At 36.0% G+C, this 25,283-nt stretch overlaps 1 protein-coding gene across 8 annotated transcripts in view; it reads right to left on the reverse strand.

Annotated features, from left to right (window-relative positions):
* Tenm1 (teneurin transmembrane protein 1) overlaps window positions 1-25,283 on the reverse strand; it is a 901,303-nt gene that overhangs the window by 279,090 nt on the left and 596,930 nt on the right. For all 8 annotated transcript variants that reach the window (XM_011251006.3, XM_006541491.4, XM_006541492.4 and 5 more), the window contains 5 exons: window positions 20,086-20,285; window positions 18,416-18,626; window positions 13,226-13,327; window positions 9,822-10,016; window positions 6,404-6,604 (listed from right to left, as the gene is read on the reverse strand). In XM_011251006.3, coding sequence (XP_011249308.1) covers window positions 6,404-6,604; window positions 9,822-10,016; window positions 13,226-13,327; window positions 18,416-18,626; window positions 20,086-20,285 — 909 coding nt within the window. The remainder of the gene's footprint in view (window positions 1-6,403; window positions 6,605-9,821; window positions 10,017-13,225; window positions 13,328-18,415; window positions 18,627-20,085; window positions 20,286-25,283) is intronic.

The following is a 25,283-nucleotide window of genomic DNA, read 5'->3' on the forward strand; positions in this document are numbered from 1 at the left end:
CGATTCATTAGAGAATACTTAAAAATATAGTGAAACATTGTTATAGTGAAAATAATATATGTACACATATACACATCTTTCCATGAGTGTGCATTGTCTTCTGCAGATTTAAATGCTTAAAAGCATGTTCTATATGTCAAAATATGAATCTGTTCTTATAATAAGAACTATTTTTACTTAATATAGCCTCACCACAAACATTTTGAGAGGTAAGATAGTTAATGGACTATATCCACAAACCATTAATAATCTATGTCAATAGTCCAATATTCAGGATCAAGAATCATAGATTTCAGTATTATAGAGGACCTCAGGGTCTTTTGGCAAATATGCCATTTCACACATGATGCATTTGAAGCACAACTAAATTAAGTGTATTACTCAAAGTCACTATTCTGTGAATATATTCATACATGAAGACACCTACATCCACAACTACACCAACCCTGCCATCTTTCTAATGAAAATAGGAGCAAATGTCAAAGAATGGCTTAAAAACAAATATTTTCAAAACAAAGTCTTTGACATCTTTGTATCTAATACCCTCTTTGTATGAGACACACATGATGATAATCCTTCAAATGTTTCTGATGTATAACAAATAACATGTTCAAAATCACCTTAGTTGTTATTACTCTGTATATTTCTAGTTGGTTAATCTACTTCTTAGATTGTAGCAGAGCAAGGCAAGTGTTGCTCTCTTCATATAAATGCTTACTTCCATGAATTGTATTATCTATTATTTGTGAGTAATGACAGAGTGGCTCAGATCAATTTCATTAAGAAAAAAGAGATACAGAACTCTATATTCTATTTTTATACTCCTGTAAGAGACTGTGTCCAGGAGAAGTCAGATCTTACCAAAGAAATATACTAGGCACATTTTACAATGCTGATCTCAGAGGCCAGGGCCAATACCCTTACAACAGGCTAAATGTATTACTGAGATTTTACAGCAAGGAGTTATGTTTTAAGAGAGCACAATTTGACCTGTGGTATATCCAAATCTAACCCATGATATAACAAGCTTCTATTATATTCCTCTTGAGGTATTTTAAAGACTAATGAGTTAACCTTTGTGAAGTGTCATGAGACTATCAGGCTAAAGAAGTCTATGTCAAGTATCAATTTAAGGCTGCAAACAATACTGTAGGTTGGAAACAGACTAAAAATAATCAGCAGATGATTTTCTGCAGTCCCCTTGATATCAAAGCAGCATAGTTAACATGCCAACAGCTAAGCAGCTTCATGTAGTTGGAGGAAGAAGATGATCAATGGCAAAGAGCATATCCACCTTTGAAATGACACAATCCATTATCAGAATCAGATGCTAAATTGCTTCCTGTACTGAGAACACTCAATTAAGAGTCTGCACAGTGAGATCATCTCTATGGTTAAATATGCTCTTTGGGAACAACCTTTATAGAGCTTAAAAATCACAGAAGGACTATTCTTACCATGGCACTGGAGATTTGGAAAGCATTTCTGTTCCCTATTTTTCAATTTGGTAGGTTTATTAGGTGTGCTTGTGTGAATAAGAAATTTTTCTAGTGAGGTTTTGTTATTGGGCATGAACTAAATGAATGTGGCTTTGGTTCAGGTTTTCTGGACAAAAATATCCCATTCATACACTTGGTGTTTAATGTTTTCATCTGCTTTTCAATAAGAGAATTTATTCATTTGAGCATTCTCTCTTTGTCTAACTCCTGTTTTATTTTGGTAGGAGTATGGTGGTATGAGGCTGAAAAGAAAAACACTGCATTTAGCATGATATTAGCAGTTCGGATGTTTACGTATAGGTTTGAAACTCACCAGGATTATGACCTTGGGTCACGTACTTAATGTCTTTGTTTATTCATACTGAAAAAATTCCTATGTATTTCTTATTATTATCTGTCTCACCATTCCAGACTGCAGTGCAGGAATCTTTATTGGCTTGATGACATATGCCAAGACCATAGCAAACAACACAGAATAGCTAGGTAATAAAAATTCTTTGATAGGTGAAAACTACTCTCACTGAGTATTGCTACCATTTACATAGCATGTTAATAATTTTCAAATCACTATTAGTAAAATCCAAGTCTTCATTTAAACTCATATAGTTTCTAAAGTCCCTTTTTTTTTTTTTTTGAGTCACGGTCTTACAGTATAATACTAGCTGGTTTTGAACTCACTACACAGACCAGACTTCTCTTGGCTTTATGCCAATCTTCTATACTCTCAGCAGGTTATAGCATGGGACACCCCATGTGGTTACCAAGTCCTTTTTCATAACTTGTATCACATATGTCTATTCTATTTCATGTGTCTTTAAATTCCTTCAAATCGCATAGATATCATTTTAAACTAGTTTTTCAAACATTTTCCAGAAAGATTTCTCTAAAATGCAGATGTAGTCACAATGCTACCTTCCTTAAATTCCTTTGTGATGGTTAATCTTTGTCATCAACCTGCCTGGATTTAGATTTACCAGAGAAACACCTCTGGCTATGTCTACAATGGTTTTTCTAGAGAAAGATTTAACTGAAGAGGGAAGATTGACCCTGAATGTGGAGGATGGCACCATATTACTACTGGCTGGGATCCTAAACTAAATAAAAAGAAGGTGAGCTGAATTCCAGCATTCCTCCTACTCTTGACCTCTGACCTGTCTCATATTTCGCTGCCAAGACTTCTTTACAATGATGGACTGCAACCTCAAAAATGTCAGCCATCTTTCCTTAAGTCCCCTTTATTACAGGCCTCTTCTCTCATGTAATTTGCTCCCTAGCCTATAAGACTGGTACATGGCATTGCATATTCAGGAACGCAGGTGTAGTAGTTAGGATAAAAATTGTGTCCCCATAGTTTTGGGCACGTGAACACTGGTCCACAGTAGATGGCTGTTTGGGGACATTTTGGAGTTATATCTTGGCTGAAGGCAGCATGTCACTGGAAGCAGGTTTTGAGAGTAAAATCTTGCCTACTTACTTCTATTTTATACTCTCTGTCTTCTGCTGTGATTTGAGATTTGAGGTCCCAGCTTTGTGTTCCTGCTGGCACAATACAGCCTGTTGTTGTGAGCCTCTGCTATCATCCAAAAGCTTATTCCCCTGAAACCATGAGAAAAAATAAACTGCCCCTTTCTTAAATTGCCTTATGGTGCTTATTAAAGCAACAGAAAAGTAGCTAACACAGCAGGTAACACTAGAAAGAGAAACTGTATACTGACTCACTTGAAATAGCAACATTACAATTGGAGTGATTCATTAAGAGGAAGTTTATCTCATTTCAAGGCACCAAGCAGAACATGTATGGGATAGCTGAGATCAGAGGGAAAGTTATTTGAAACAGAATCACTCTTTATTCTCAATACATGTAAGCTAGTTGTATATAAACAAACAAGTGCTTTTTGTCCTTTCTTGTTGAATTCTTAGCACTTCTGGACATTGAATCCAGAGCCTTTATTACTGAGCTACATCTTCAATTCTAGGAGTCAATTGTTGACTTAACATAAAGAACCTTAATATGGTAGAGACATATTGATGTTCCATGGAGTTCTTACTTGATCACTATTTTCTATATTCTTTCTAGACAATCATCTGCTCTTTTGGTCTGCTGAAAAATGTATAGAGTATTCACCCCCAGTTTAAGATGCATTTATATTCATTTTATTTTTGCTTAACAGTTTTGCACATATATAAAATGAATGTTAGTTAATTTTAAAACAGATTCCCCTTTCTCATCAGATTCCCTCTTTTCTAGAACCCTTCTTTTCAACAAATGCAGGTCATACTTTCTTTTATGAAAGTATACTTTCACTGAGTTTAATTAGAGTTTCTTGTCAAATTGTGGGTCTGAGAGTTATTAACTTGAGCAAGAACGTCTTGTCAGTGGCTATACCACTGACAAAAATGACTCTCAATAATACATGGGCCTTCCCCATCCATATTGAATGTTGGCAGAGCTGTATAACAAAAGGATTCTTTTGTAATTCAGTCCTTGAATCTCAACCCCTTGCTTGGCATGCCTATTTATGCCTTATGCAAACAACTCCAGCACATATAATCAAGCACTATGTATGGTCCCTCTGCAGGATACCCACATTTTTGCCCACATGCTTTCCCCCGCCCTCTATCAGTTGGTGGTATTTCTTCCTTTTACACACTGACCTGAACTGGTTAGACCAGTTCTCCATCTCCATACTCAACTGCCACTTCCTTCCTTTCCTGTGCCATCCTTTATGAATTGATATTTTCAGTGTTTGGCAGAGTGGTAAAATTTAAATGTACTTTGCAGTTTCGTTCAAACTACTCAGTACACTCCTATTGCATTATGAGGAAATGCAAATTCTTGAGCATGGTGTGTCAATAAAATTCTTTATGTTCTGGCCCAGTGCTCTTGTCATTGGTGACAGTTTTACCTCCTTTGTACTCCTGAGCTACAACTACCCAATGACTTTCAAGCCCCCAGTTGTATCATTTAGATTCCTGTCTTTCCTTTAAAATCTACTCCCTCTGCCTGCCTGGTTTTTCCTTTCTTGTCCAGCCAATAAACATTCACCATCTTTTTCACCATCTTTTTTTTTTTTTTTTTTTTTTAGCAGAAATTCAAGTGTGAGGCTTTCCTCAATGTCTTCTCTCATCTCAGAGAAATAACATTGCTTCCTATCATACTTTGTGTCTCATGGCCCTGGACATGGTCCTGTACTAACACCTTTTTTTGTATATAATAAAGTAGGTAAATGACTCTTAGATGGGTGTTATTAAATACATGGAATATGCAAGGTCAAAGTTCTGGCTCAACGTGAGTGTACTGGCTGGTTTTGTGTGTTAATGTGACACAAGCTGCAGTTATCACAGAGAAAGGAGTCTCCCTTGAGGAAATGCCTCCTTTAGATCCATCTGTAAGGCATTTCCTCAATTAATGATCAAGGGTGGGAGGGCTCATTGTGGGTGGTACCATCCCTGGGCTAGTAGTCCTGGGTTCTATAAGAAAGCAAGCTGAGCAAGCCAGGGGAAGCAAGCCAGTAAAGAACATCCCTCCATGGCCTCTGCATCAGCTTCTGCTTCCTGCCCTGTGTGATTTCCAGTCCTGACTTTCTTTGGTGACCAACAGCAATGTGGAAGTATAAGCTGAATCAATCCTTTCCTCCCCATCTTGCTTCTTGGTCGTGATGTTTTGTGCAGGAATACAAACCCTGACTAAGACTTCAGTTCATATGTAACTCATTGGAAACAAAATCCCACAGTGCATTGAAGTTTTCTGCTTACCATATGCCATTTTACACCCTCTGCAAAATTCATAGGCAGAAGCTTTCCCAGAATATTCATTGGTTAACTCTACTCATTTAATAAGAATATAATCTGAAGACACAAAAATATATTGGTGCTTTGGATAAGTTATAGCCTGTCTCTGTGCCTCGGTTTCCTCATCTTTCAAGTATTCATAATAATTGTACTTACATTGAATTGACATATTGCAACACTTAGGATAGGCAACAATAACAAGTCATCATTAAGCATTTCAGCAATAAGCATAGTAGCATCCAATAATACTATAGCTGACACATGGGATTATGAAAAGTTTTAGGTAATATGTTGAAAATAAGTTAATAATCAGGCTTAATTCATATGATACTTCTCCATAGGTCTAGTCACTTGGATTTCATTATTCTTTTCTAACTTGGTAAATATGTCTTTCCAACTAGACTATAATATTCACTTCTGCAAAAATTACACCCCTTTTGGGCACTTCTATATTACTGGCTCTGAGCACCATGACCAGCACATAGATGTTAATATATGTTGTACATCTATCAATTAATGGATTCTAAGTATACATTTTGTGACAATTAAATAACCTTTATAATTTTAATCTTTATTTCCTGTCTTTAGAGACAGGGTCTCATTTTAGAGCCAGATTATCCTAGAAGTCAGGGTATACTGTGGTTGTTAAGTTTTTAAAATGAGTTGCTCAATGAATACGTTGACTATTCCAGTTTGTGGTGATAGTGATTTGAAAGAATCTGACAAGAGCAGACTGTAGGAAATTTGAAGACTATTGAAGGAACTACAATAGAAGAAACAACGAGATCAAAAGGTAAACCACGTACACCTGTCACATAGAAACTTAATGCAGAAACAGAAGAAGAAGAAGAAGAAGAAGAAGAAGAAGAAGAAGAAGAAGAAGAAGAAGAAGAAGAAGAAGAAGAAGAAGAAGAAGAAGAAGAAGAAGAAGAAGAAGAAGAATACTGACTAGGAAATACCTGGAACTTATTGTGATTAATGAAATTATACACTCCAGATCTTACAATCTAGTACCTTAATGAAATGAACAGGTTGACTTGAGGAGAGAGAGAGAGAGAGAGAGAGAGAGAGAGAGAGAGAGAGAGGGAGAGAGAGAGAGAGAACCACTCTACCTGTAGAGCAGTCGGATCCTGTCCACTTGGGATCACAGCTGCAAACTCCAGTGTCCAGAAGAAAAGTTCCATGTCCGGAGCACTGCTCTTGACATATAGGAAGTGGAGTTTCGCAGTTGACTCCACCCCAGCCAGTAGAACAATGACATTCTCCTTTGACACAGATGCCATGGCTGGAACACATTGGATCTAAGCAGTCCTCTGAATATCAAAAACAAAAGGGTTGGGGGAGGTTGAGAGAGAAGAGGTATGGGATTATAGAACTGAGATACATTGATTTCCTAGTATCGTCTCGTTAATGTTGCTTTAATTAGGCAATAAAATGACTCATGCAAACATTGTGTTTAAACCAGAAGATTATTAACACTTAAAAATATGGTAGGATATGATAAAGGTTACAACCTAAATTTGGAAGAAGAAAATCACACATATGCTGCATGCAATTCTGAACAGTCAGTGATACTCCCCACACAAATGAGTAGGTGGACCTGTATGGACCCTCAGTAGGAATTTCTCAGCTTTTCAAAAATAACTGAGAGTTTTTTGATAAGTCATTCTTTATCCTTACTGAAATTAGAATCAAAGTTTTATATAGTTTTTAATTGGATAACTTGGTGAGGTGAATTCTGTTGTATGAAATAATATAATTTACACAAAGTTTTACAACCTCATATTTATTCTTCAGAAGCACCAACAATGCAACTTTTTTTTGTATTTCAAACTTTCATGATGCTTACATCTTCTACCAGAACACTGTGATATATTTTTGTCAATTAGAATAAGCTATTTCTACTTGTCTCTGATTCTGTGAGTCTAGAAATTTTTGCCTGTAGAAAATTGTTTTGTGCTTTCCACTGACTATTCTATGTGAAATGGCAAGGTTGACTTCCACATTCTTTGTCTTCATCTTGATTATGCTTTGAAGTACATTTGAAGCAAGAGGAATACCTTGATGCAACCTGCATGAATTGGCAAGTCTGACTTACTCTTTGGGTGTGGCTTATTGCCACAAAATGTCTATTGTAATTGTAGTAATTGCTATCATAATTAGCCCAAGATCTCCAGGTCATTAGAACAATAGTTTAATAACTGAGCTTATCATTAAATAAAATCTCCAAATGTATATATTATTTCATTCATGATTTGGAGTAAGAGGTAAAGTTCATGATATAGACTGTTTCTAGAAGGACTTTATTTGGTTCTGCCAATGTATAACAAGAATAATAAACAAAATGCCATCTAATTTATTTTCTTAAGAGGTGTGTTACATTCAATTCATCTAAGTCATGTTTGGTAGAAAGAAGACCACTCCTTTTCCAGTTGAAAGTTAGAACTTGCAGATCTTGACCAACGTTGGGGAGAGAGCAACTCCAGTTCCTCCTCTTGCCACTGCTATGTAAGTCCTACTTAATACTTGGCTTCTACATGCTTCTTTTCACATAGGCTAGGCTCAATTAAATTCTGTGGTGTACAACTTCCTGCTATATCCTAGAAAGCTGTAAAAGTCATAAATCTTTGTTCACAGTGTTCCTGTGAAGGCTCTCTTTGCTTTGTAGGCCCTGCCCCCATGATGGTGTATGTAATAGCTATGTTTCTTATTCTCCCATTTCAAGCTAATCACTCTTAACGTTCTCATAATGCTCTTTTCCACCCAAGGCCCAAGCATGACTCCCCATGATCCCCATGGAGGTGTTTTCCTAATAAAGATCATTCTGAAGGGTGATTATTATTAACTTCTTTCTTCCTGGACTAGAAATGCTTGTTATAAATATGTTTACATCATGAAAGTCATACTGAAATTGGAAGAATGAAATCAACAGGCTAGAGAATGCAGGTGTGAAGGAAATGGGGTATTTGTTATGATATTGCTGATGGGGAGCAAACTGTGAAACCATGTATTCGATTTAAAAGGATCTTGGCTCTAGCTGATGCAGGCCCAGACAGTCTAGTGTTCAAGAGAAGTTAGAAGTAGGAATTTTCAATGTGACCCTTCTCTATTTTGAAAAACTGGCAACTAAGTCAGTCAATAAAAACAACGACAACATCATGTCTGTAAATAAACTGTCCATAGCTTGTTTCAGCTTATAGGTTCTTCCTATGCTATATAAGAGTTAGACTATTCTCATATTGCACTTGTAAAGCCTATGCCATTTAATATGGTGAGCATTCTTCTGTTATTTTGGCTGTTTTACATATTTTCTTAGAGACCAAGTAAAAGGCTAATTTATGGTAAGCCCCTGTTTCATCTGCTTATGATATTTAAATCAGCAGAGTCTAATGAATGATTTTCATTCATTTTCTAATTACATGATTTTCATGGCAAACTGTAGATGTGATAGATATCACTCACTGTTAACTGTGTCTGGGTCTATAGAGCATCTGCATTTGTGCTTACATATAATGATAATTTGATCATTATATGATTATATAAAAATATTTTTAAGATATCATAGGAACTCCAGTGCCTATACAGACCAAGTAGAATTCACTGGAACAAACACTCTTTACACCCATATTCTACTGCCACTAATAGGAGGTGGAAAGCTAAAATCCTGCTTGTTCATGGAGTGGAATGAGATTAAACCCTTTAGAATGCTGTGTAATAGTCTTAATGAGCGATCTTTAAAAAGCAATTACAGTGCATTTTCAGCAGCCCCTTTCCTGAACAACAGTTGTGATGAGACTATCTCCCATGGTAATGGTTTCATATTATTTCTGAAATCAGTCTTATTTGAAGAATGTGGCATGAAAATGGTTTGATTACTAGTAAACTTATTTTCCAATATGTCTGTTTAAATGATAAAACTATAGCCATTTCAAAAATATTTTTTCTAAAAGCTCCTTTGGGGTGAATTTAATACAAAGGCTCTGCTTTGAAACTCATTAGTAGCAGGTCTGATTTATTTTTAGGGAAGGAGGTCAAGTTTCATCATGAGGCATGTAAGAATAAATAAATAAATAACATGAAGCAAAAGTAATAGTGGTAATTACAAATCACTCCCCAGGAAAACATTTGCAAAATGTCTCCAAATATGTCTATATCATTATTTTTATTGCATTCTTAAATGTAATGTTTCATTATGCAGCATAAAGGACTCTGTAATAATCAAAACATATGGTTAACACCTAAAATAAGCTGAAAATTATCAAGTTATAAGACAATATTAGAAATTAAAAGATATCACTTTTGCATTTACTGCTTTTCAGGTGTCATAGGAACAGTGTCATGCATTCCATAAGGCTATTAGAAGAGACATGAGCTTCCCTGACCTCAAACCTTTGCTCTTTGTACCAAGGGTATGTTGAACATTCATTATTTGCAAAGATTGCTTGTTTTTCTACTAGTATTATAGAATGAAATTATGGAAAATCAAGTGAGAGAAAAGCCTGAAGCAACATATTAAAATGGGATTCTGACCTTCCTCACAAATTTCTCCTTTGTATCCTGGAACACAGATGCAAACTCCCATGATGCAGGTACCATGGCCAAAGCAGGTTGGGTCAATGCACTGTTCTTCTGGAACATCACACTCAGGCCCTTTCCAGCCATTCCTGCAGACACAGTGGCCTTTTTCGTATTCTCCGTTTCCACCACACAGCACAGGGCAAGAATCTAAAGGTTAGCAAATAAGTTGTAGTGTTTTTATAATCTTTTTGAACATCTTCAAGAATCACTCTATATTGGTTCTAGTATGTCATTCCTCATAAAATTAATTGTTTTAATTCTTTATTTGTCTTATTTATTATTAAGTAGGCCTATGATCATGATTACTGACAGAATTTTCCTCTTATAGAACTTGGGTAAAGATAAATTATGACTATTTCCTATATGGAGAATATGTACTTGCTTTTAATTCTATCACAATGTCTAATTATTATCACTGCTACTATTATCACTGTTGCTATATTTTGCTAAGGGTTTTATCTCTTCAGTGGCTTTTATTTCATCAAATACACACACACACACACACACACACACACACACACACTGAGGAATGTATACATTAAAATCTAGTAAATAGGGCATTATTCATATGAGAAGGGGTTTTTGTAAAGGCTATACAAACAGATTTTCAGTGGATATTACTTTCTATATACTTTTATTAGAATATGTATTCTGTTTTGTTATTATGTGTGTTCATTTTAAATCTATGAGGCTTTGAGGTCAGTACCCACATCTTTTGTTTTTTATATATATATATATATATATATATATATATATATATATATATATATATATATTAATATACAAAACCCTTATCCTTCATTTCACATGCTATGGTATAAGAACCCTACCAACTGCTTTAAAATTCTCGGTGGAATGGAATTTAATGTAAATGAACAGTTATTTTTCTCCTAAGAAATCAAAGATAAACCTAGCAGACCAGAAACTTTTAAGACTATATTGAAAATGAACAGGAAGCATCTGGAAAATAATAACTCCACTTCTAGAGGGAAGCATGGTCCAATTTATCTAAAGCTTTTCATGAATTAATTAAACTATGTGCAAGAGCATGAAACAATAAAGAGTACCAAGTTTAACTCTTGAATTTCAATTTCTTACTTTCTAAACTCCATTTCCATCTAGTGATTCATCACTACTTCCAGCTCTGATGGTGTAAAAGTAAATTTTATTCACCAGATGGAACTGTCATCTTGGAGGCTTATGGCTGGATAATCTCAGCCTTTCTAGTTCTTCCTGAACTCTGTGTGTCCGCTTCAACTCAGCTGTTCTGGCTCAGATAGAATCAAACTGACTTCTCACTGAATTGCTGCCTCTGAATTCCAGGAACTGGACTGCACTGACTACACTGACTATGCTGACCTCATGAACGGAACTAAACAGAATGAAAGTGCAGGAACTCAACTGAACTCAACTGCGTTCAACTGAACTCTACCAAACTGCACTGAACTGAACTCAGCTGAACTGCACACACTGAGCTACCCTCCTTTGCTGGCTGACTCTGCCCTGCTCTTAAGTAGCCATTTTTTCCTGTCTTTGTGAGAGTTGGGCATGTCTTATCTCTGACTCATCCTGTCAAATCTTTCTCAGATTCATCACTTTGTCTGTCCCTCAATTGGAAGTCACTTTCAAACAAGGCAGCTTCCTTCCAAAAACTAACTTTATCTTCATTGTTTGGGATAAAAGGTATGTACTACGAGCATGTCTGTATTCAAGCCAAATCACACAGACCTAAAAGGTCTTTGGATGTGATCCCTTGCCAGAGCAGCCATGTTGCTGGATTAAATTTCTTTACATAATAGTATTTCCAAATTCTGTCTTCTTTAAAACTCAGACTGCTATGAATTACTTTATACAAGACATATAAGTAGTATATTGTAGTTGTCTCAGATGATGTAGGTTCATATCTCAGCTGGCACATATATTTTCCTAACCATTCCTTTTGAGATTCTTTCTTTGTTCATAAAGTAGGGCTAACAGCAGACCTAATTCATAGGAACACTGTAGGAAGGAGGAATTAAAAGAGGAAATAAGCAGTGTTTAGAACAGAGCTGGCATATGAAGTGCTCAGATTTGGGTAACAATTGTTGGTGAGCACTGCTGGCATTGCTGATATGACTATTGTTTCTATCACTACTATTGCTCATAATGTTGAGTTTTCCAACGACATTTCTCTAGTATCTCAGCCTGTGGATCATGACTCCTTTGCGAAGTTTCACAGAGATTGTCTAAGACCATTGGAAAATACCGATATTTACGTTATGATTCACAGAAGTAGCAAAGTTATACTTATGAAGTAGCAATGAAATAATTTTATGGTTGGGGTTCACCACAACAAAAGAAACTGTGTGAGGCCATGACAGGCAGCCTATTTTGGTTGAATGAGGCTTGCCACGGCGACCCAGTAGAAAACTCTACAAGGGAGGAAACATGGAGCCACATTCCCAGAGACAGATGCCTGACACCACAAAACTCCCAACTCCATAATTCTGTGACTATAAGTCACACAGACAATGTCCCAAGCTTCTGGCATTCTGGCTAGACTCTACCCTCACAGTTACCTAACTATAGCTAGGTATGCTCCTCTTTACAGTTACCTGGCAACAGCAAGGTAGCCCAGCTCACTATAAAAGGAGCTGCTTGGACCCCCCTTGCTCTCTTTAAGCTCTCACCTTTCTTACTTTTCTCTCTAGCCATCCTTCTCTCTCTCTTCCCCCCTCTCTCCACATGGCCATGGCTGGCCTCTCTCTCTTTCTAGCTTCTCTCTTTCTCTCTGCCTTTCTACAACAAAGCTCTAAAACCATAGACTGTCTCTGCTCATCAGGGCCCACCATACTTGAATGATGGGATAGATTTTCCTCTAACGAGCCACATCTAACTTCCTTCTGGAAGGCCTTTCTGTGCTCCAGCCATGGACCAACTGGACCAAGGACTTTCACTCACCTGGGAACCACCCAGTGCCTCTGCGCTCCCTGCCTTCTCCTCCCTTCTGCCCTGGGGATGAGTGAGCTGCCCCTGGAGCCCCCACTTTGTTCTCAGCTCTTCAGCAGTATCCAGCGAGGGATACCCAAGACTGAGAACCTGCTGCTAGGATTGCCTCTTGTCCACCACCGCTAAGCTGTGGTCCAGTGTCTTCCCACAGCCAGACTCACACCAGGGGCCACTTGGAAAGCATACGGAAGTCCTTCCTCATCCTCCCGCCCAGAGCACTGGAACTCTGGCAGGACACAGGTTTTCTCCCACTCCTTTTATTCCCCCACACCTGGTGCCCACTGCTCAACAAAACCATATTAAAGGGTAGCGGCATTAGGAAAGTTCAGAACCACTTCTCTAAGACAATCAGAATCATAGAACATTACCTCTAGCACAGTCAGGTCCAAGGAAGCCTGGGAAACAATGACAGTGCCCAGAGATACACTCTCCATTTCCATTACAATTGGTTGAGCAGTCATCCATTATTTCTGTTAACAGAAAAGAAGAGAAAAAAAATGAACCTAGGTCCAGGCAAGAGCCATGTTGTTTAAAAAGTTTCAGAAATTCCTTGTCTGTAATAATCTTGTCTTCTGCTGCCCACAAAGCTCTTATTGTTCAAAATTAGATGGCAAAGACTTCTGCATGATATCATATACAGTAGATTATTCAACACAGTTCTCAATTTTGTGAATGAATTGACTTTTAAAGAGAAGAACAAAAACTAACTCTTCTCTAAAGTGGATAAAGGGTCCACATAAATTATATCCTTAAAGGCATTTGTAATCAAGCGAAAATGGTATGAGAATTCTAAGACATTTCTTAAAAGCAAAGCAGATTTCAAAATGTAACCAAGAAGACAAAGATTATGTCTATTTTTCACATTTATGCTATAGCAACTAGTTTCTTCTCTAGAACATGAACTATTTAATATACTATCTTGACAGGTTAAATATGAGAATTAGTAGTTTATTTTCATTAATAAGTGACAATGGATTGCTTTTAAAGTAAGTGTTCATATTAAATTCACCACCACTAAAAGCATTTGAACCTAAGCATTTTGTCGAGAAATGCCTTTTTGACTAAATGCCACTTCCCTGCCATTTCTTTGAAATTCATTCTTACAAAATAGTTTTCACAGGAATGCAGAATGGCTTTGAAGGTACTCATAAAGTTGTGCAGAAAATAACTTAGAAAATCTTATATAACTCTTCTGAAAAACAACTGATTTACAGATGTGAGTCTTGGAAGATAACATTAATTTTTATAGTTTATAATTATATTTGAGTATAATGATGCCTAGCTTATCGGTCTATAAAGGATCAGGTGCTCAATGTGCCACTCTTGGTATGATATGTCTCTTTGTGTTTGTTGTATTGGATATTGTGTTTGGTATGATATGTCTTTTTGTGTTTGTTGTATTGGATTTTTGTTTGTTTATTTTTAAGAAAGAAATTAAAGTTATATGTATAGTGAAGGTGAGAGAATCTGAAAGGACTTGGAGGGGGAAGACTATGATCAAAATATATTTAAAATTAAATATTTCTTTAAATAATAAAGATATAAAAATTCTATACTTAGCAATTTTGACCTGAGATTTTCAATTTTCTTTTTTTAGTTAGATATTTTCTTCATTTACATTTCAAATGTTATCCCAAAAGCCCCCTAGACCCTCCCTCTGCCCTGCTCTCTAACTTACCCACTCCTACTTCCTGGCCCTGGCATTCCCCTGTACCAGGGCATATAATCTTCACAAGACCAAGGGCCTCTCCTCCCATTGATGGCCTACTAGGCCACCCTCTGCTACATATGGAACTAGAGACACAAACTCTGGGGGGTATTGGTTAGTTCATATTGTTGTTCCACCTATAGGGTTGCAGACGCCTTCAGCTCCTTGGGTACTTTCTCTAGCTCCTTCATCGGGGGCCCTGTGTTCCATTCAATAGATGACTGTGAGCATCCACTTCTGTGTTTTCCAGGCACTGGCAGAGCCTCATATGAGACAGCTATATCAGGGTCTTGTCAGCAAAATTTTGCAGGCATATGCAATAGTGTCTGGGTTTGGTGTTGATTTTCTTTTTATTTCTTTTATTGTTTCTTTCTTTCTTTCTTTCTTTCTTTCTTTCTTTCTTTCTCTCGCTCTCTTTCTTTCTCTCTTTTTCTCTTTCCTTTTCTCCCTCCCTCCCTCCCTCCTTCCCTCCTTCCTTTCTCCTTCCCTTCCCTTCCCTTACCTTACCTTCCCTTCCCTTCCCTCCCCTCCCCTCCCCTCCCCTCCCTTCCCCCCTTCCTTCCTTCCTTCCTTCCTTCCTTCCTTCCTTCCTTCCTTCCTTCCTTCTTCCTTCCTTCCTTCCTCACTCGCTTGCTTTCTTGCTTGCCTCCTAATTCTGGCCTAATAAAATAATTTCACTATTTTTTTCCTTTTTAAATAAAAATCCTTCCTTCACTTACAAAAAATATATTTCTAATACAAAAGAGAGATTCTAGGAGGTGGTCATGGTGTCTTTGCCTGAACATTATCAACAAAAGATGGTGGGACTCATGGCTCCAGCTGTATATGTAACAGAGGATGGCCTAAGTCGGTCATCAATGGGAGGAGAGGCCCTTGGTCCTGTGAAGGTTCTATTCCCAAGTATAGGGGAATGCCAGGGCCAGGAAGTGGAAGGGGGTGGGTTGGTGAGCAGGGGGAGCAGGGAGGGGATAGAGGGTTTTTAGAGGGGAAACCAGGAAAGGGGATAAAATTTGAAATGTAAATAAAGAAAATATCTGAGAGAGAAAGAGAGAGAGAGAGAGAGAGAGAGAGAGGGAGAGAGAGAGAGAGAGAGAGAATGAATGAGTAGATACACTGAAGGTTGAGAAATGCATTTTATAACTGTGGCTCATGAGTTCTTGCATCAGGAAAATCATTGTGTGACACCTGTAACATAGAAACTTGGATTTCAGTTCTGAGTCTCCTGAATCTGTCACTAAGGGATTTTGTCCAGCAATCTATTTATCTATCAAGCAACCTAGGTTAAGTTCAAGTTCAAGTCCACATGAAAACATTTACTACATGATTACAGAGCCTGTGACTGATGTGAGCAGAAAAGAGACAAGAAAATATTATTGTGCCCACTTTAGAGAGTATTTAAATAATTTGAAATGGATTCAGATGCTTCATGGATTCTGAACAACACAACCCTTAGTTTGTTTATGAATTATAGAAGCACCCTTTCACTGTCATTAAGACAAGGCATAAAAATATAAAAACAAACTAGTGGGTATACTTTAGAGTAAATGACTTATATGCTTTTGATTATTTGGAGAAATTTACTTGAACTTAAATTTTGCTGTTATTTTATCCATTTTATTTTATGTATGAGTGTTTTACCTGAACGCATGTATTCATATCATGTCTGTGTTTAGTGTCTTCAGAAGACAAAATAGGGCATATCCTGGAACTGGACTTATGGGTGTTTGGGAACCATTATGGGGCTACTGGGAATTGAGCCCAATTCTTCCGCAAGAGCAATAAGTATTCTTAACCTTGAACCATCTCTCTAGCCTCCTTGAGCTTTCTTTAATGAAATGAGGGTGGAAGATGATGTCTTTTGTTTCTAATATTAAACAAGTAGAAAAGTAAAGTTCTTAGCATTCCTTCAAGGCTCCACCCAACAGTTACATAGCAATAGTCAGGTAGGCCTGGCTTTAAACTCTATTTTATACTAGATCCATTGTATGACTGGCACCTCAGAGGAGGGATGTTTCAGCATGGGCCAGCTGAGTCAACCCCCTCCACTGCACCATACCTTACTATATAAAACACATCCTTGGCTTTATAAAACATATCAAAAGATACTGGATTGCATGTGCAAAATGCAAATATTTTGCTAATATGAAACTGATGGTTTCATATCTGGATGAAGATATGAAAGGTTAAGTTCCTTTGGGGATGAAATAAGGCAAAGATAAAAAGCCTCCAAGCACGGTTCTTGGTCCTACTACTTTTTAACAGGTAAATAGCTTGTTTAGTATTTACAATTTAAGATGACAGATTAAATCACAAGGAAGAGAGGAAATATTCACAAATACGTTATATCTTCTAATTTCTCTAAATTAGTCTGTTATAATTTAATATTAATCATATCAAAATTGTGTTTTGATTTTTTCACAGCACTGACTTTTATGGATACACTCTTAGTGACAAAATAATGATGTGACTAAAAATGTATAATTTTTTAATTTTAATAAGAATGTTATGTATTTTGGAGATGTAAGATCAATGGAGTTTGTCTCCGTATGATTTTTATTGTTTTTCTAATTACTTTAGAGGAAACAAATAATAGTCTTATGGCTAGAATACTGTTTTTTACTTTCTCAAGGTCTTCAGCATCAAGTAAAAATAGAACATAATTGTTATCAAGAGCAGATGGTCTATTTATTAACAGTCAACACATCTTCCTAAACATATGGCTGAACAGGTTAACTAAAGGATAAAGTAGAGAGTTGTATAGAGAACTGACAGCTGTAAAAGATTTTCTCTTCTTTTAAAAGACATGCAGGTTTGTTTTTTTTTTTTTTTTTTTTTTTAATTCAAACGCTACAAGGCTGTGCCTACAAGTTGTTTACCCCCAAGGACTCCCAAATTGCTAAAGAGCTTAGCTTTATTCACACAAAGGGTCAGGGGAGTGTGTTTACTGAGAAAACATGACAAAAGACTGAGACATTTCAGACTAAGGAGGGTGATGGTGAATGCTAGGCATTGTATTTCGAAAGAGCTCCATTTAAAAGGCCATGGGCACAATGAAGGAGCTATTTGATTATCAGACCTAAAGAAACCCAAAAAGGAGGCTTGAGATGACTTCCCTTATTGTTTCCACTGTTCTTCTCTAAGTATTCTCAATTTGTATTTTGAAGCCTTAGAGGTTTGAGAATCAATTGTTCTAAAGAATTGTCTTGATGCCAGTCTTTCTATTTTAAGAGGTAATTATTTGCTCTTATTTTATAATCAAACTGATTAACAAGGTCTTTATTTCCTATCTCCCATTCTCTCACCAGGGATCGAACCTTAGGAATCATACATGTTAGGTAATTGTTCTGTCACCAGGCTATACTCTCTAATATATTTTATATTTTAAGATAGGTACTCACTGGTTTGCCAAGATTGGCTTTGAAGATCCTTTTATGCTCATGTTGGTCTTGAACTCACAAATCTATATTTTATGTCACTGGTATTATAGGAGCAAGCTTTTGGGCTCGGCTTAACAGAAATAATTTTGCTTATAAGATTTCTCTCTGAAGTTGTTCATCTATCTAGCTCCTTAAACAATATTAACCATGGAATATTTTTTTTCTGTTAAGAACTTATAAAGGGATTAATGACAAGAGTCTTAGAATATTAGCAAATACTGGGGAGCTTTAGAAAATTCTTAACCAATGTTTTAACAACAATGAGAACAAAAATAAAATGTTACTCATAGTGACATTTATTGAATAATGACGTTAAAGTAGAAGGAACAGTATGTAAGTAACCAAGTACTTTTAACCACTAGTGACTTTCTAGAGCTATACTGTAAATTCAAATAACAGGCATGGCAGCTTACCAATTGCTGTAGTTAGCACAAATACTTGCTCCATCTTTTTTCCATCATTATAAAATGCCAGATACCAAGGTCCTTGGTCCATATACTCTATGAAACCTGTCTCCTGAAGTGATGTTAAGATCAGATTCCTTGGGGAGTGCTGAATGTCATCTGAGCTCTTAGAGTCCTGTTTTACCAGTTGTTTGCCATCCATTAATTTCACGAAATCAAACTGGAACAAATACAAACACAAATATGAACTTGAACCACTTTGAACTTCTGGATATATAACCATTTTTAATTATCACTGACATATTCAGTATGTATTTCTTTGCTCATAGAGTTGGCAAAATGTAAAAGAAAGTTACCAATTCTTAAGTATATTTGAAGTCAAATGAATTTTTAGTTTTGAAAATTGTTTCACTACATTTACAAATGTTGTGAACTCAGTTCAAAGTAAAAATTGTTGGACATGCAAAGTTTATATACCCCAGTACAGAGGAATGCCAGGGCCAAAAGGTGGGAGTGGGTGGGTAGGGGAGTGGGGAGGAGGGTATGGGGGACTTTTGGGATAGCATTGGAAATGTAAATGAGGAAAATATCTAATAAAAATATTTAAAAAAGCAAAAATCTCAAGAAATAGAAACAAATTTGAGGATTATGTATAAGATCCTGACATTTTATGAAAATATCTGTCTAAGAGAAGATACTTGAGAGCGTATTCTGCTCAGAAATGTGACCTTTTTAACAAATTTAAAAGCTTTTTACACTTCAAAAATCCCCAAATAAATGAAACTTACAAACGAGAATATTTATCACAACTCATTATCTTTGTGAGTATGTATTAATATATTCAAAGGCTAGCCTCCCCCTTCTAATCATTTGGTAAACATATTGTTTTACATGTTCCTATGTTTTCTGATTCACATTTGAATGACATTTTGATTATTGACTCTAGCCATCCTTGTTGGGGGAAGGATAGACTGAGCGTTTAATTCTTTCAAATTTAATCTTGGATAGAGCAGTGCTACTAATGGATTAATGTGGAAAAAATAAGGTTAAGAAAAACACGAGAAATATGGCATCTGATTATAAATAGGCTTTAGAAACTGCAGAAATTTTATATATTTGAAATCCTGTGAATGATTGCTTATAGAAAAAATTCTGTATGTAAGATAAAACCTGCTCTCTCTCTCACTCTCTCTTTCTATATATATGTATATATATATATATATATATATATATATATATATATATATACACACAAATACATATATATGTACATATATATGTATATATATATGTGTGTGTATATTGCCAATATGTTCTTGTTGATTTCTACACTGTTACTGGAATAATAGTAAAAGGATATGCAAAACAGGGCGACTCTAGTGCTAAAATGAGAGAGCAGAGAAACTCATCATGATCCTTTTGTAGGAAGCAGAGATGGAGTTTAAAGACTGTCTCCTTAGACTATCTGTTCTGAATGTGTTTTCCTAAAGGCTATTCTTTATTTCTAGTTGCTGTGTTTTCATTAAAGTGTGATTAGTTTATATATTTTTGTTACAAAGATTTTTTTTGCCTTCATCTTTGAATCCTACAGTATTCACAAATCACAACATCTGACGTGCGAAGTGCTTGATATACTACCCTCTAAAAGGATTTAAGAAAATACCTATTATATCAAATACCTGAGTGTGTGTAGGTGGAATGTTTCTTCTGCCATAAATTCCCAGAAGAGAGTCCTTGGCTAAAGAAATATTGAATTTCAGATATATAGGATGGTGGATAGTAATCTGGAAACGCCAGAATAAGCCAGGTGGAATGGTCTGCATGACCTGGGCTCCAATGTCAACTTCCCCAGTGTCAATTGCTCGTCCCTTCTGGAACACTGTTTTAAAAAGAGAGAATTATACATACAATTAATCTTAATTTTAAAAGCAATGCTCTTTAGCTTTTCAAGAACAAATATATTGAAACAACTTACACAGCTTTTTTTCCCTCCCTGTATCTTTCAATGTATCACTCATATTAAATATCTTCTAAGAGGCTTTTTCTGATCAACCATTATGCCAAATTCTCTCTTAAACTCCTACTGCATTTATTTTGTTTAGCACGACTACTTTGAAGTATTTACTGAACACTCATTCTCTTGATAGATGGAGGAATTAGAGAGATGAGTAAGATGTAGTTGTTGGTCTCAGTGAGTTTTGAAAATCTCTGAATAAATGCAACAAATATGAAAATAACCACATTGCCTTTTATTTTCTTGTAGTAATTACTATCCATCACATTACATATTTTATGTATGTGTCACATATTGCCTATTTTTCCAGGATATAAAGTACGCATTTTGAGGACAAGGAGTAGAGCTGCACTGTCCATTCCTTTAACTTCAGTATCTAATAAATGTATGTGAATGTATGTAAAGATTTTACAAACACATACACACAAATGATCAATATATAATTACTTAATAAATGTGTAGATGAATGAGTCAAAAATGGTAATTATGGGACATGGCACTCTACACAAGACTTAGGAGCAGCTTGCACTAACACACAATGCTAAAACTTTTTTTTTTATCTTAAGGCTGTGGGCTATGCATATATAAGGAAGAGTTCTAAATAGAGTTGGAAATAATGACTCATTGTTCATACATACTGCTTTTAGAACTAGTCAAGAGGATTTGATTAGTAAAGTTAACATAGAACAGTAAGAATATTTGAAAAAACCACAAGAATAATATTAACTATTTATCTAAAGGAAACCCATCATATAAATAATTCTTTATATAAATATGCATATATGATTTAAATCAAATATTTCAACTTAGCTAGAGATGCTCTTTACAAGTACCATAGAAAATATAACAGAGAGTACTGTAGAAAAGGGTGAAGAATGATTCTAAGAGGTAGAAGGTTAGGGGGTTTCCTGTGAGATTGTGTCTCTAAGTAATAATAGAGTTTATGCCCATAAAGTCTCACCAATATGACTACCTAATATGAGATGGAAAAGGTTGTCCAACAATAGACATGACAATGTAGATGGGAGAAAGCTCATGAGATCTCAACTCACAACAAAAAACTATAGGTAGCTAAGGAATATTGAGAGTAAGAATAATAGTCCTAAGGAGTATTGAGAGTAAGAATAATAGTTCTCTGCAGGAATGATCATACTAACTGGTTTTCCAATACCAAATGGTTGGCCCTGAAAACATACAAGTTTTCATACAACAGAGTATGCTTATCCTACCAGGGATCATACCATTAAAGAAAACTGATTTGCCCTGCTCCAGAAGCCATCACCTGTTACTGACTCCTTAACTAGAGGTGAAGGTTTTTGAGTCTCTTTCTCTCCACACTGGAAAGACTGGGTTGACTTTGTGCAGATCTTGTGCAGGCAACCACGGCTGCTGTGAGTTCATGAATACCTAAGTTCTGCATGTCTATAGAACACTGTTTCATTTCTGGAATCTCCTAACTCTGATTCTTACAGTCTTTCTGCACTATCTCCATGATCTATCCTGAGCCTTTTAGGAGAGAAATATGACACAGGTGGTCTATTCATGGATAAGTATACCATAGGTACTTGCTGTTTGTGCTTTAACCAATTGTGAAATTCTGTGTTCACCACTGCCTACCGTGCAAAAATGAGTCTCGGATGAAGCCTGGAAGTTACATTTGCACTATTCTATAAGTGTTAGGGTACAATTTCGATGGAATTTTGTGATACTATGTCCATCTAGTAAAATAATACAAGTAGGTTCACCGATGTGCCTATGAGCTCATCAGCTCTTGGCTTTTGAGCAGATTTATAGTGCCAGGCATCCTTTACCTGTTTGGGAGTTGGCCTTAAGTAAAATCAGAAAGTAGTTGATTATCCCCCCTCCCCATAATTGCATTCCTGCCACTATTGTTCCCATTGGCGTATATTGCTAGGCTTGTCGCTATTCTGGATCACAGGTTGATGACTGAGTAAGACAGATGATTTTTCTCTCCTATTAGATGTAAATCATCTTTTGATACATTGGAAACAATGAGGAAACTTCCAGGTTAGTTACCTGTTTGATTTCTCCACATCTTATGTGCAAAGCTTATGGTGAATTTAGCAATAAGATCTTAACATCATGTTCTGCTGGGTAACAAAAATTGACAGCAGTAGCCTGAATTGCTTGGGGGGGGGGGGTTCTCCATGTTATCTCTGACCAACAACTAGAAGGGCAATATCCCATATAGTATACTGGAACTTTTATTTGGCAACATGCCTCTTTTGAAACGATCACTAATATCTCTGTAGGGTAATGGCAATTTAACTCTTTCACAAATATTAAAGCACAAATAACTTCTGTAGAAAAGGTACATTTCAGTGAAAAGTAATTTAGTATAGGTGGAAAGTGGGAGGAAGATATGAGAACAATATAGAAGATGCCAAAGCGGAGCTTGTCAAATTTTAATGTAACTGAGAAAAGGAGTTTTCAAACACAAGCATTGAATGCATGTTTGAAGTGACTCCAAGTGGTGCTGATGTTGCATTGTTCACTCGTCAATACCTGAGCAGTGAAGGTAATAGTTGTGAAGGCAAAGGAAACATTAAACTGACACCATGATTATGAGTTTGAATCATTTGGATAGCACTAATAGCCAAATACATGAAACCCAGAAGGACCTCGTCTGTGAGGGGCAGATGTTTAGTTTGAAGAAGAGTAACTTTATTTGATGTGCTAGCTTAATGTATATTTCTATGGAATACTACGTCATGTGATAGCGGGGAGAGAAGGAATATAAAAAGAGGAAAGAGAATTGGTTTGCTTCCATTTTAAGCAGGGATTATTTATTCTCCCGGAGGCCTAAATTTGGCCTCATTTCGTCCCATCTTTATCTTTCCAGCCATCAACTGTGTCTCCATACCAAACAGTTTTAAAACGCACGGTCCTTGTCCTTTGTGTTCACCTGACATAAAATTAACAGCCCATTAAGAAACACACCTGCAGTGACTTTATTCAGAGGCCAAGGCCTTGCAGCTTTTAACTCCCTAAAATACCTACATTATTGCTTTTTGTGTTAAGGCCAAGAGTAATAACTATTTTAAGAATGTTCACTGTTAACTGTTAATAATAGATTTCAAATGCAATTTTGAACATAATTATGTATTACAGGACACATAATTTTGTGGAATTGACATTTCTAATAAAACACACCCTTTGAGATAATAAATGACCAACAGAGTCCTTTATTTTTCACTGAAAGTTACTTTTCTTCTACGTAAGATGGAACAATTTGGTTCCCAAAGGGTGGATTATAAATTTAACTCTTAAGGGTTTAGAAGCAATAAATACCTTCCATGGGCAGGAGATTAATAGACCATATTTATGTGGGCATTTTTGCTCTCAACTTAATATTCAGTTTGTCCAATAACTATCCTCATTAGAAGCTTTTATCACTTCTTAAAATGCACCATTTGGTCGTGCAAACAATATTATAAATATAAAACAATTCAAAATGTTCTAGGATCGAGCAGTACAATTTTGGGGTGCCATGAATAGTCTTTAATAAATAAATTCATTTTTAAATCTCTGCACAAAACTGGTTGAGGGACATCAATCTTTATATGGAAACCTTATCTAATATTACAACTTCTCTTTCTGCACTGTATAGCATCATACATTACATAATAGTGCTTCTTTAATGATTTTTATTAAATCAAAAGAAGCTCATGAAGTTCTACTGTTGGAGTTTCTGGTTGTTATCACCACTGTACATCTAGAGTCCATATGCATCAATAATTTATGGAAGTAACTTTACAAGAAGATGGTCTCATCATTTAAGAGGGTAAAATTACGATAAGGTGAGTAGAGATAAAAGTACATGAACAAACAAGTAGACCATAATTTAAATAAAATAAATTAATCTAGTGGTATTAGAGAAGAGAAATTCTCATAATTTACAGATGGGAAATATACCAGGCTCTACCCTCTTAGAGCCTCGTGTATCAGAAAGAGAAGTAGCTTCCTGCTGGCAACATACATTGTTAAATTACCTTCTCCATTTTATTAGCTCTCAAAATTGGTTATATATTGCAGTCCAGTGATTATGATGTCATTTATGATTTCATTTTTAATGGTGTAACTCAAAAGAGTGGAAAACTCCAGAAAAAATATATGTGAAAATTACTCAAAATGTGTTTTTTTGTGAAAAACATACTTGATTAATAAAAGCAAATGAAATAGTATTGAACAAGTATAACATTCTGATTTTATACAAATTTCCAGCAAGAGACTGATAAGCTATGCTCTTGTATTGTTCATGTTTCAATGATCATTTGATCATGTTTTTTTTTTTTTCCTGAAGCACATCAAAAGGCTCAAGAAGAGCATGCTCTCTAGTAACAGAATGCTTTTCCTTGTACACATGGGGAATGAAATGTATAGAGCCATGAATTATATCATACTGTGAAGTACTGTAGTTATCACAGTCTTACCAATATCCACCAATTTAGTTTGAGCTAAACACTCTCTTTATAGGTTGCAACACAGGTATCAACTGCTGAGCTGGAAAACCCAAAGGCCAGATAAGTGATATTGAAGGATGGCACATTAAGTGAAAGTAGCTGTTGAACAAGAAATGGTCAAGCTGCCTTAAGGGCAAGAAAATAGGGCATGAAAATTATGATGGACATGGTTTGCAGTGATTGTGTCTCTTAAACCAAGGTTTTAAATATCTAGACATACAATTGAACACCAACAATGCGGTTATTAAGAAAACCGTTTTATAAATGCAAGGTAATAACTGTATTCTGAACATATGCATATATTTTTCTTACATAATATACTATGATAGATATAATTCTATTGGGTTCAATATATGAAAATCAAAACTCAATTGGATGT

This window comes from Mus musculus, chromosome X (assembly GCF_000001635.26).
Source record: "Mus musculus strain C57BL/6J chromosome X, GRCm38.p6 C57BL/6J".
Taxonomy (NCBI): Eukaryota; Metazoa; Chordata; class Mammalia; order Rodentia; family Muridae; genus Mus; species Mus musculus.